Source organism: Mustela nivalis, assembly GCF_964662115.1.
Source record: "Mustela nivalis genome assembly, chromosome: 19".
In the NCBI taxonomy this organism is placed as follows: domain Eukaryota; kingdom Metazoa; phylum Chordata; class Mammalia; order Carnivora; family Mustelidae; genus Mustela; species Mustela nivalis.
Genome location: NC_139038.1, coordinates 5,589,536 through 5,601,201, shown reverse-complemented (window position 1 = coordinate 5,601,201; position 11,666 = coordinate 5,589,536). Strand labels below are relative to the sequence as shown.

Genomic DNA, 11,666 nt, shown 5'->3' with positions numbered 1-11,666 from the left:
GGACATGCTATTTTTTTATTGCTACCTTGTGAAAACGCACAGTTCCCGCACAGTAGCAGTCATCATAGAATCTTTTTATTTTTGTTTTATGACACAGCATTGGTTTCATTAGTACTCTGAAGGGACCATTACGAGAAATCAAAGCAAATTTGGGTCACTTAAGAAACATTTTTACCACAATTACAGCAGGGGCACTGGCCATTCAGTTCCAGGTAGGTTTTCCCACACAGAAAGGTCACAGTTCTGGTTCCTCAGCTCCAGTCCGTGGGGATTTCAGTCTCCAGAGCTCACACAGGTCTGGTCCACAGGTGGGTGCGGGCCCGGTGGCAGAGCTTGGGGCCAGTGGGTGGCCAGCTTTGGGCTTCCTTGCAGGGCAGATGTGCCCAAGACAAGGGCAAAGGGAGCAGACCCAGCAGCAGGCCTCACTGGCCCATCACCAGACACCCCAAAGCTCGACTGGTACCTTTAAGCATCCTCTGTGACATGGCCACAGGGTATGCACATGCCCTCTGGCCACGAGGCAGAAGAAGGACCGGACATCTAGGCCCAGGTCACCCTCTGGGAAGCAGAGTGGACACAGGTGCCGGTGTGAGACAGAAGGAGCTCTGAAAGCTGTCACCTGCAAGGTGGGGACCCACAGACCCTCCCACCACCCCTGCTCTTCGGGCACGGTCTCTGGGACAGAGCCTCTGCTGGGTGCCCCTCCCGCTGCTTTCAGCTCAGTTTGTGGGTTCCTTCAGCAAGTTCGGGGGGTACACTTAGCTCTATGGCCTTGTGTTGCATTCCAGCTGGCCAGGTCACCCACAGCAAGCGTGAGCCCCGTCAGTCCTGAGCTCCAAGCGGCCCTCAACCCCGGCTCCCATCAGCAGAATGTTCTGAGCATTGACCTTCCCGAGGGGCCACCTCCAAGGGGCAGGCCAGGAGCACCTGGGGAGGGGGGGCACCTGACCGTGCTGAAGGATGGCTAGGGCGAGACCACGCCTCCCGGGGCCACCTTCCAGAGGGCCCGGCATGGGGCCTGGGGAGGGTCCAGCCAGCGTTGGACCCGGAAAGTGAGGACCAACGTGGCTAATGGCTGCTCTGAGGGCTGCCGCCTGCTGTCCTTGATACTGACGCCAAGCCTGGCAGTGGATGAAGCAGTTGGGGCCGGGGCCCCTGGGGCTGGGAGGGTGGCAGCCCTGCTTCCATGTTGCTTGGCCCCCACCCAGGAGGGGGGCTTGGTCCCCGGGGGCCTCGGGGACAGCTCTAGCCTCATACGCCAGGCCAACTTGACCCTCGCTCGCCACAGCCTCTGTCACTGCCGTTCCTGCCAAGCTTGTCCTGTCCCCTCCCCATACTGACTGTGGGCACAGGGGTGAGAGCAGAGAGATGCCAGGAGGCGTTGAGAGCAAAGTCGCCAAGCCTGTCGCTACAGAAGGAAGCTTGGCCTGAGGCGGCCAGGGACCTGCCAAACTGCCCAGGCCTGCCTTGAAGGAGCAGCACCAGGCTAGGGAGGGGAGCTCTTGCCACCCAGGCTCCTTCCCACAGACAGCCCTGCAGGGTCACCAACTCCAAGCAGGGCCCCAAAACACCCTGAATTTCTGTCAGACCGCCCTCTGCCACTGACATGTCCCCGGCAGGGACCAGTATGACAGCAAGCAGCAAACCTGAGTGACACGGAGGTGGGCGGCTTAGGGGAGGCAGTGGCTCCCAGCCTCCCTCCCAGACCTGTCCCCAGCCCCACAGTGCCAGGCCGCGAGCCCCTCCACAGTCAGGAGCCCCCACCCAGCAGGAGCGAGGACAAGGTCCCTGCCACTCTCCCTGCCAAGGTCCCTTTAGAATTAATTTGAGGTAATCGGATTAGTATCTCTAGGGGTTTGGGGGTTTCTACCTGACACACGCTGAATTACACGAGTCAGTCATCTTGGCTTAGCCACGCTCTGTGGCCGAGGACTTTGTTTGCTCGGTGCCTCAGTTTACCCCGAATGAGGAGGCTATATTGGAGGTTGGAGGAGGACCCTTCCAGGGCCTGGGCCTCTGCAGGAGCTGGGAAAACTTACCAAAACGGACTTTTTCCTGCAATCTCCCCATGCCTCAGGAGGAGTTGGGAGTGAAGAGAATTTAGTTACAAAGGCCTGTCCACTGTGGCCCTAGTCAATTAAAAAGCAGGTCCTGGGACCTCTGCGGAGGTTTGGGCTTTATGCTGCCCGGAGCCATGGCCCAGACCAGGCCACTCACTGGTCTCGTCCCCTGGAGGCCAGGACGTGCTCCACGCAGGCAGCTGAGTGTTCAGGGAAATGGAGCCACTGGGGCCACGTCCACGTGGGCTGTCACCACCAATCTGGGGCTCTTGGCATGGAGGCAGCAGGGCTGGGGGGAGCGGGCCTGGCCGCTGCCCCCCAGGCCAGGCGCTAGGAGCCCTCTCGGAAGCTGTGGATCTGCGTGGAGTACCTGTGCAGGTGGCCCTCGGGCTGGGGCTCCGTGGCCCCCAGGGTGCCCCCAGCTGCCTGCTGCTGCTGGTAGTGCTGGTAGAGCTTGGGGCCCGGCCCATCCAGGCCCGGGAGGCGACCACTGGACATAGTCAGGATGGTAGAGGTCAGTGACTTGATGTAGTTCTTGGCCAGAGTGAGCGTCTCGATCTTGGAGAGCTTCTTGTCGGCCCGCACGTGCGGGATGACCTCCCGCAGTGCCTGGAAGGCGTTGTTCAGCTTGTGCATGCGCTGCCGCTCACGCTCGTTGCTCTCCAGTCGCCGCTGGATGCTGTTCTCTCGCCGGCCACCGGCTCCCGAGGGCCCCGGCCGCCGGCGCCCGGCCTCCGCCCGTGCCCCCTGTGCCCGCGCCGTCCTGCTCCGCAGACCCTTGGCCAGCTCCGGCCCTGACCCCTGCTGGGCCCTGTCCGGGGACCGTTCCCCTGCGGTGGCCTCTGTGTCCTGCGATGGCACCCGGCGCCTGGGGGGCCGGTTCTTGGTCTTCATGGCTCCAGGCCGGTTGTCCCCGCAGGTGGTAGCTCTAAGGGAGGCCCTTGGAACTGAAATCCAGAACACAGGCCACTGGGGGGTCACACAGCAGGTGTGGATGCTTAGGACGCCCAGCAGACACCCGGGGCAGCCATGCCCGGCGGCCCCCTCCCTGTCCAGTGGCAGCTGACCACGTGGTGCACAGTGACCCCAGGCCCCTTCCCCCTCACACATGGAACCCTCACCCCAACCCTCTGGCCATTCCAGTTTGACCTCACAGCGACCCCCCACACTTCTCTTTGACCTGGTGTCCACTCTGGACTCCACATGCGCTGATCCCGGGTCCATTCTCTGGCCCCTGCCCCTCACTGCCCCCTGGGCTTAGGTGGCCTTCAGCACTTTTCTCAGACCACCCAGAGACGTGGCAGGACTCCAGCTCAGGGAGGAGGTCTGCCAGAGGTTGCTGTGTCTCCCCCCGGCGCCTAATCGACAGGTGCCCACTCCAGCCACCTCACTGGCTGGCTGACCCTTGGCTGTCACACATGCAGGGAAGACATTGGGGCCACAACCGCTGAGGACATGGGGCAGCTGTCCGCGGTCAGAGATCGACAGTGGCCAGAGCCTGCCACAGCCCCCAGTCCCACCACGTGGACGGCCCACCCCCCTACGTTTCCACCCCCCCCCCCACGCTGACCCCACCAGGTTCCGCCCCTCGGTCCTCTCCCCTCGGCCCCACAGGGATCCCCCACCCCCAGTTACCTGGAGATCCGCAGCTGCACGCGCCGGGGCTGCCCACGGGGGACAAGGACACGTCGCTTTAGCCGCCCCGGGCGGGGCCGCGGCCGCATGTAAATGATCCCTCGGGGCGGGGCTGGGGCGGGGCCGGTGCGCGCGTGTCCCTGCCCGGCGGCGGGGGGCGGGGGCGCACCTGCGGGCGGTGGGAGGGCGGACCGGCGGCGCCCCTGCACTCCAGGCGGCCGCCGCCGGCCCGCCGCGCGGAGCCACAGCTTGGAGCCCATTCGGCGGAGTGGGAGACTGAGGCGTCTGCGAGCCCGCGGGCGCGGAGGGAAGCCCCGGGACCGCGCCCGGCCGCGGCACCTGGCCTTGAGGTGAAGGCTGGCACCGCCAGCGGAAGCCCGGAGAGTTGGCGGAAAAGCCATTTTGCAGTAACGAAGCTTTCTCAAAGGGGCAGCAGCCTTTGAAGCTCCGGGGGCTTCCCGAGCCTCCCCCGAACCCCCGACGGAGGACTGCCAGCACTCCGCAGGGCGCAGGTCCAGGGGCGAGTGGGCGGAGCCCTGCCCCGCGGAGCGCCTGCTCGGCCGCTGCGTGCGGGTCACGGGGACATACGTGGTGGTCATCGGTCTCAAGAGGTCTCCAGCGCGGCGAGAGGTGCACTCAGTTTGGGCTCAAACCCGGCTTCCATCCACCTGCTTTACTTAATCGCCGGCCCGCCTACCTCGGTTTCCTTACCCTTCAAAGGAGCGTGAAAAGTTGTTTAAAGCAGCTTCTGGCTCAGGGGTTTTTCCAGGCTGATGGGGCACACCTGCAGGGCCTTGAGGTCCCGCGTGGGCCTGGCCTCCCGCCCCTCGTGACCAGCAGAATCAGGGCCAGCGCTGATCTGGCACTTCTCAGAGGGGCTCACAGGGGTGCTCCTGGTCTCCACCTAGCCCTTAAAGGTCTCAGGGGAGTTAGTGTGTCAGAGTAAGTCAGGGGCCAGACCGGCTTGGTAGGAGGCTGTTACTGTCCTCCGCTGGCGGCTGAGACAGGGCAGGGAGGGCCACAGAGGCACAGAAAGGCTGGTGCTGAGCTGATTAGCCTCTTGGCTTACAGCTTAGTACAGGTTGTGTATCAGAAATTAAAGGGCCTCTTTCTGAAGCTCATCAGTAAAGGCTTCCAATTGCACTTTGAGGAAGCACAAGCATATTTGCAAGTTCTGTTTTCCAGTGATTATGCAGACTTTTGCCTCCTCGGAAGCGTGGGGGATGTAGGCCATGGAAAAGGGCACATTTTCTCCACGGACTGGGGCAGTGAATGACCCAGGGCCACTAGCTGCTACTGCCCAGGACAGGGCAGTGCCAGGTCACCCGCCCTGGGCCTCACACAGCAGGGGGAAAACCCAGGGAAGAAACGCAGCAACAGAGTTTATAAATATATAACTATATTTATTTTGAATATTAAATAGTTTTTAAATTACAAGCAATTTATTGAATCACACTATGCATCAATATACAGTAAAAATCTTACAATTTAAAAATGTACACAATTTAAACTGAAAGTTCATTAGCGGTGATATTGCCGTGAACCTCTCACAACTGTGTCAAGCACAACAGGGAAGCCGCGTGGGTGTGACTGCCCCCGTGGGTCTTCACTTGGAGAAGGGATTCAACAGTGGAGGCACGCAGGGCCCATTGGTGAGGTCTGTCTGCACTTGTGTGAGCCCAAACAACCTAGGTCAAGCCATTCAGGTAACAGGTTGTTGGTAATTCAATACTGTCTATACATCTTTCAGAATTTATCTGTGTACTGAAGAGGAGTTTCTTTGTTAATAGCCAAAACCGGAGCCAACCCCGCTATTAGGAATATCGTTTATGAGACTGCAGTCTGAGGTCACTGAGTTACCCATTCTTATTTTAAGGCTACTTCTCATAAGGCTACTCTTCTGAAGCCCCCATCACCGAAGCCCAATGTTTGGAGACTAACACTGGGTTCACTTCCGGAATTGTCAAACCATGGGTTGAGTAGGGTAAAACCAGAAGCTGCCTCCCTTGTGCCCCAGGCCCTCAGGACAGACATGCAGTAAGTCACTGACCCTACAGGTACCCTATGGAAAATATGAATACCAGGGAGAGGTTTTGAAAGGCGTTTTACGGCAGCAAGACATACAAAGACTTTTCTGAGATAAAACCCACTTCATTACAAACAATCACCTGTACATTTAAAAATAGAACGAATGCTCTGTTTTCAATTCAGCTTCGTGGAGCTGCTTCACCGTTAAGATGAATGGCTTCTTACCCAGACGCACAGTCCAAGTTCCAGAAGGATTTGGGGAGCACTTTATCATTTTTTTTAACATTTCTTTTTCTGGCTTATGACAGGATCATTCAATAACACAAATTAACATCTAGCTAGGAAGGAAATGAAGGTCAGATTATTTTTATTATAGGACTTAAAATATGTGAACTCCACCAGAGTAGCACTAATTAAAACCTGATAGATTCCAAAGGCAGCCAGGAAATACCACTGTGAACCAGGTAGTACCCATCTCACCCATTTTATCTGGAGAATGACACTGATTCATTTCATTGCATAACTTTTTAGAACAAGTTCTGTGTGAAAACCCACTGTTGGTAACCAACGTAGTAAAAAGCAAAAAAACAAAAAAACGAAACAAAAAAACACAAAAAAACCTGACTTGAACAACAAAGCACATGCTGACACCTCAAAGATGGGCTGAAAATTCTAATCTACATAATTGGTTTCCCATGTATTGCTTGAGATTTCAAAAGAACATGTTGACTCACGTGTTTATTATAAATATAAAATCTTCCCCACCATGCAACACCACAGTAAGATTTACTACTCCAACCCCCCCCCCAACTCAATGTATAAAATGCTTTCTTTTGGCAATTATTCATGACAGTAAGATAGACCTAAAATAAATTAAAATGGGAATTAGGTTGTTAAAATCTCCTTAATCGTAGTGAAAAAGGTATAGCCCCTGAATAGCAATAAATTTATCCCGGGCTGATTATACAAGAAGACTATATATTCTATGGATCTGCTTGACTGTAGTCATTAAATCTGAACTTGTTAAAGTTTGAAAAAACTTGTATTAATTATCACCTCTCCTGTAGCTCTCAACAAAGACTGATAGATGTAAAAATTCAAGAAATTCAAGAAGTCTTCATAGCAAGAAATTCAGAGTTATGATAGTTTTGGCAAAATCACCTTCTAATGCCCTATTAACTTTTTCTTGTTCAGTATGCACATCCCAAGACCTCACTCTCCTGGCTGTGCTCCCCACTCACACCAAGTGGAGGGTAAAGGAGGCTCTTTCTCCATTCTGAGTTCTTGCTCTGGAAAGTTATTGCTAGTATAAAATGTTAGTGGAGTGAACAATAAAGGTCATAATTCACTTTGTAAACTCTAGCCAATATACACTTGCATCTCACGCTAGGACCAGCATTGCTGGGATTTCTATCACGCAGCCCCAGTGGACCTGTGTTACACTGGAGTCAGGGAAGCAAATCAGCACCGGAAAACATCTGGGGTGAAGGCCAGCGCGTGGTGGACACAGATCCAACGCCCGACCCCGATATACACGGCTTCATGGCAGACATGCCAACCCTCCTTCAGCACACACTGCTCTAGCCCCTGGAAACTTCCTGATGTCAAGGCAGAACTCAGACTGCAGAATGAGGTCAGCTTTTTATCGTGAACACCCTATTATTCCCGGCAACATTAGGAGGCAACGCTGGACACACTCGGTCCCTTTCAAGGCAAGGGGAGAACGTGGTGCTTAATGCGGAAGGGAAGGGTCGGTGCAGGTAAGTCTCAGGGCTGCGTCTGGGTGGGACAACCACATGTGGCTGCCCAAGCTTCCAAGCAGGACGACATGCTGGCTGCGCAGGCTCCGCCACTGTCCCTCATCCTTCCTCCCGGCCACGGGATGTAATGTATCTACCCGGTTATGGAGCCCAGCTGCAGCCGGCCATGACACAGAGTAGTTCTTCCAGGAAAATTCACCTCCGGACGTTATTTGAAAGCCCAACACGTAGTGTGCACAAACAGCATGAACTCAGACTGTCCTCGGCAAGCAGAGACCCGTGTGGGCAGCTTCCTCTTCAGAGTTCGGCACCGTCTGCAGGAAGGCGCTACAAGGACACCGAAGCCACAGCCGCCTGTGCTTCCAAACACCAAGCAGCTGAGCCGGCCTGGGGGGCAAGTGGCACAGGGGCCACAGCAGAGCGCGGCACAGAGGGAGGGCCCGCGGGTCCCCAGGGAGGGGGCAGGACACCGAAGCTGAGTTCCGGGGTGAACCACCTGTCAAGTTTGACTGAAGGGTTTAAAAAAATGGGGCAGTGGGATGGGAGAATCACAAGGAGGAGCTCCAAGACCCCTCAGAGGTCTCAGAGACTGCTCAGAGAAGCCTCCCCTGCTACAACCTGCGTTATAGAAAGAGACAAATGTGTGTTTCATTCGGTCAAACAGAACGAAGCAGTCTTTTTGGACTCATCAAAAATATTTCCTATAAGAACAAAAAACACTAACATTCGGAATCATGTATCATTTACGAAAAAGTACCATATGTACAATTCCAACAACTCTAGACAGCAGAACACTCAAAATATTTAAACTTTACAAGTACCATGCAGAGCAAACAAACTATAAAACAGAGAAAGAAATCAAACCAGTGGATAGCACCAGCTTGACCTGCCTTATTTTCCTTGAATAATTTAAGATTCTGTACAATATCAGGTACTCTTAGAACATTTATCCACAGTGCAATTACAGAAAGCAATTAGTGATTTCTTTAAAAATAATAAATATGGCTCACTGGGGCCCATTCCCACCGTGCTCCTCTGGGCCCTCGCGCCCAGAAGGGATGCACAGTTGTGCAGTGAGAGAACACTCCACATGGAAACCAGAGACAACCCGGAGCCTACAGTTCCCACACACCGGAGCAGGGCTGATGCTCCCCAAGGACGACCAGGGCGCGAGCACCTCTGGTGCGTGAGCGTGGCCACCGGACCTCCCTGGCCGGGCTTCCTGCCGTGGGCACGGAGCCGACGCAGCTCCCTCCTGGCCGCCTGAGTCTCTCTCCTGGGCCGGGCCCGCTGCAGCCGACGTGGAGGGGATGTCACTGCTGGGCTCCGCGCAGGAATGCCGCCCTGGGGGAGCAGCCCGGGACCTGGGAGCGCATCCGCGTCCACCTAATCCTTTTCTCCGTCTTCGCTGCTTCCTATTACAGGGAATACAAGCAAAGGTGGGTTTGTGAAGTAATCGGCACAGATAAAAATAGTGTGGACAGCCTCTGACCCGCGCTCCAGAAAGAGGAACTGAAGCTGGGAGTGGGGCTGCCCACCACCTGCGCGGGCCGTGCAGCTTCCTGGGACAGCAGCACCTGCCACACTCCCGCACACACATCTGCTCCGCTCGCACGCGGCTCAGGGACCGTGCTCAGGGCACAGGAGAAAGCCAGCCCCGATCTCTGACAGATCCCTAGGTAATGGGCATTATCTAATCGGCACAGTTCAACAGAGCACGAACACAAGTGAAAGCTCTTTATATTTCATAGTTAGTATTTGAACGGCAAACTTCAAATCAAAAAAATGTACCTATTAACATTTATCTTCCAATCTGGTTATGGGGAACAAAGGATCCACATGTTCAGATAAGACCACTTCAAATGCGCCCTGGCCCGTGACTTCCCACCCAGACCTCTGCTATCACACAAGACCAGGACTTAATGGCAAAATCAATACTCCCCGGGAAGAGCCAGAGCACATCTGGGCTCAATCCCAGTCTCTCAGGCCAAGTGTTTTTAAGAAGGGCTTCTCTCTGGGGGAAAGCAGCAGAGATGGGCGGGGTATGAGGGAGGGTTGTGGCAAAAGTGGAAAAAGGAGGAAAAAAGGTGGCAGATACGCTGGAGCCATGCTGCCACGGGCAGGCCAGGGGCCGGGAGGGAACAGCTCAAGTAGCAGTCAGCGTGCAGAGGGACAGAGGCCCACACACGAGGGACGCGGCTCTCGAGGCTGTGAAGGCTTTATAAAATAATCTTCTTACAATCTACTCTGCACTAGGAAGGCACCCAGCTAAAAAGCACGCAGGTCCGGCAGGGAAGGTCTCACGGGCTGGCCCCCCGCCCCTCTCACCTCCCTGCTCGATGTCCGAGTCCGTCAGGTGTGTGAGAGAAAAGCTGGCGATGTTGGCGGGAGAGATGGAGAATCTGGAATACGGCGGTGTGTGAGGCCAGCTCTGCTCCGCGCTCCGGGGCGGCGGAGGCGGCGAGAAGTACTTGGATGTCTGAAGAGAAGGCTTGGAACCAAGAAGGTTACTTGTTGTCTTCGACATAAAAGGGTCGGGGGAGAAGTCATCATCCCACTCAAAGCCTCCACCTAAAAGGAAAAAATAAAAACAGTTCTCCTTTATGATTTCATGATAAAGAACAGAGAGTTGGGGCGGGGCGGTGAGGGGGTGCTGTGGTGGAGTGGGGGACAGGAACACAGGTGTGCTCTGCAGATCAACCAAAACCGACTTGGGCCTGACAGATGGCACAGCTGCTCCCGGTATTTGGGGGGGGGGGGGGGGAGGTGGGTCGAAACAGAGCCATTTAAAACAATCCATGATGTTCTCCTCCGAAAAGTTCACCTTAATTCACACCGCCCTGTTTTTCAGTTTCTTTTTAAACCCATCGATGAAGTGACGTACCTTCTTCATCAGTTGAGCTTTCCGAATTTATGCACCTGCTCAGGTAGGGGGAGCCTGAAGAAGGTGCTGGGCTGTTCAACTCCGGGCCGTGTGCATCTCCTCCGCAGTGCCCCAGCTCTTTGGTTGGGGTCTCCTGAAAAGTCAAAGAGAAACTGCTATCTGCGAAGGCCAGCTCGCGAGAGCGCCCCCCTCCCGTGTACACGTGACAGGCCGGCACCATGTCTGACCCACAGGGTGCGTTCCGGGCCTGGGGAAGCTGCACAGTCCCGTCTCCCCCGCCGAAGCGGCTCTGGCAGCTGGGCAGAACGCGCGCAGCAGCTGCTGGAGGCCTCCGGAAAGTAAACAGTAGCAGGCCGCTGGGAAAGAACACCAGAACTCAAAGTACACCAAAGCAGCCACAGTGTGCCGTCCTCCCACTGCCCCTGCCTCAATGGCTCTGGGCTGGACCCAGCACAGCTCGAGATCCAAAGTGGCCACTGGGGTGGACGGAGAGACCTCCAGAAGCCCTTTGGCTCTGGTTCTGAAGCAGGCAGGGGGTCTTCTGACCCTTGGGGGCTGGCGAGGGGGGAATTCCAGATTTTTTTCCCCTCCATTCTCTTGCTCCCTAGCCCTGAGCAATCCCGGGGTGACAGACACCTATATCCTGAGGGAGGTGACCTCCCTCTCCAAAAAGAAGGAACTGGGATCCCAAGAGGGTGAGGAGAAGCCCACTGCTTCTCAGCGGCATAAACCGTGCCGTAGAACATACTAAGGAAAGCCTCCGCTCTTCAGCTGGAGCACAGGGCGGAGGGGGGGGGGCGGTTCCGGGGACACCAGGGAGAGGGAGGAGCTCCGGAAAGAGACCCCATCAAGTTTATGAGCTCCCGCTGTAACTGCCTCCGAGCTGCGCCTGGTAGAGCTGACTCAACAGCACACACCAAAGCTCTAAGAACTGAACCGCGGGGCAGACCACTGCCAAGACCCATCCTGGCCAGGGGAGGACATGCTGAGGACAGATTCAAACAGTACAGCAAAAGCTTTGGAAGGGTGACCCCAATCCACAGGAGGACGGTTAGAACTTGTGACCTGAATCCCGACGGGTAAATGCCTGCTAGAACAGAAATCTCTACCGTCTCCTTAGAGTCTAAACGAGACAAAGTCACGTACACAGTAAGGATACAATCTAAAATCAGTCAAGGATTTTAATCAAGAAAACCTCAATTCACAGAGACAATGACGGTCAACAGATGCCGTGCCAGGGTGACACAGATGCTGGGATTCTCTGAAAAGGTGTCATGAAAACGCTTCCACAGGCAAGGG

General features: G+C 55.6%; 2 protein-coding genes across 4 annotated transcripts in view; both read right to left on the bottom strand.

Annotated features, from left to right (window-relative positions):
• Window positions 1-53: 53 nt before the first annotated feature.
• On the bottom strand, window positions 54-4,171 carry BHLHA15 (basic helix-loop-helix family member a15). Of its 2 annotated transcripts, none has more exons than XM_082712788.1 (2): window positions 3,696-4,171; window positions 54-3,029 (listed from the first exon to the last, which is right to left on the bottom strand). In XM_082712788.1, the coding sequence occupies exon 2, from the start codon at window positions 2,952-2,954 to the stop codon at window positions 2,391-2,393; it is 564 nt and encodes a 187-aa protein (XP_082568914.1). In that variant the 5' UTR covers window positions 2,955-3,029; window positions 3,696-4,171; the 3' UTR covers window positions 54-2,390. The 2 variants fall into 2 exon arrangements, with proteins under 2 accessions (XP_082568914.1, XP_082568915.1); XM_082712789.1 differs by having other exon boundaries at window positions 54-3,007; window positions 3,696-3,827.
• Window positions 4,172-5,077: 906 nt separating this feature from the next.
• Window positions 5,078-11,666, bottom strand: part of LMTK2 (lemur tyrosine kinase 2) — an 82,725-nt gene continuing 76,136 nt past the window's right edge. For both annotated transcript variants that reach the window (XM_082712661.1, XM_082712662.1), the window contains exons 12-14: window positions 10,368-10,500; window positions 9,812-10,054; window positions 5,078-8,898 (exon numbers count right to left, since the gene is read on the bottom strand). In XM_082712661.1, the coding sequence (XP_082568787.1) occupies window positions 8,870-8,898; window positions 9,812-10,054; window positions 10,368-10,500 (405 nt within the window). In that variant the 3' untranslated portion in view covers window positions 5,078-8,869. The remainder of the gene's footprint in view (window positions 8,899-9,811; window positions 10,055-10,367; window positions 10,501-11,666) is intronic.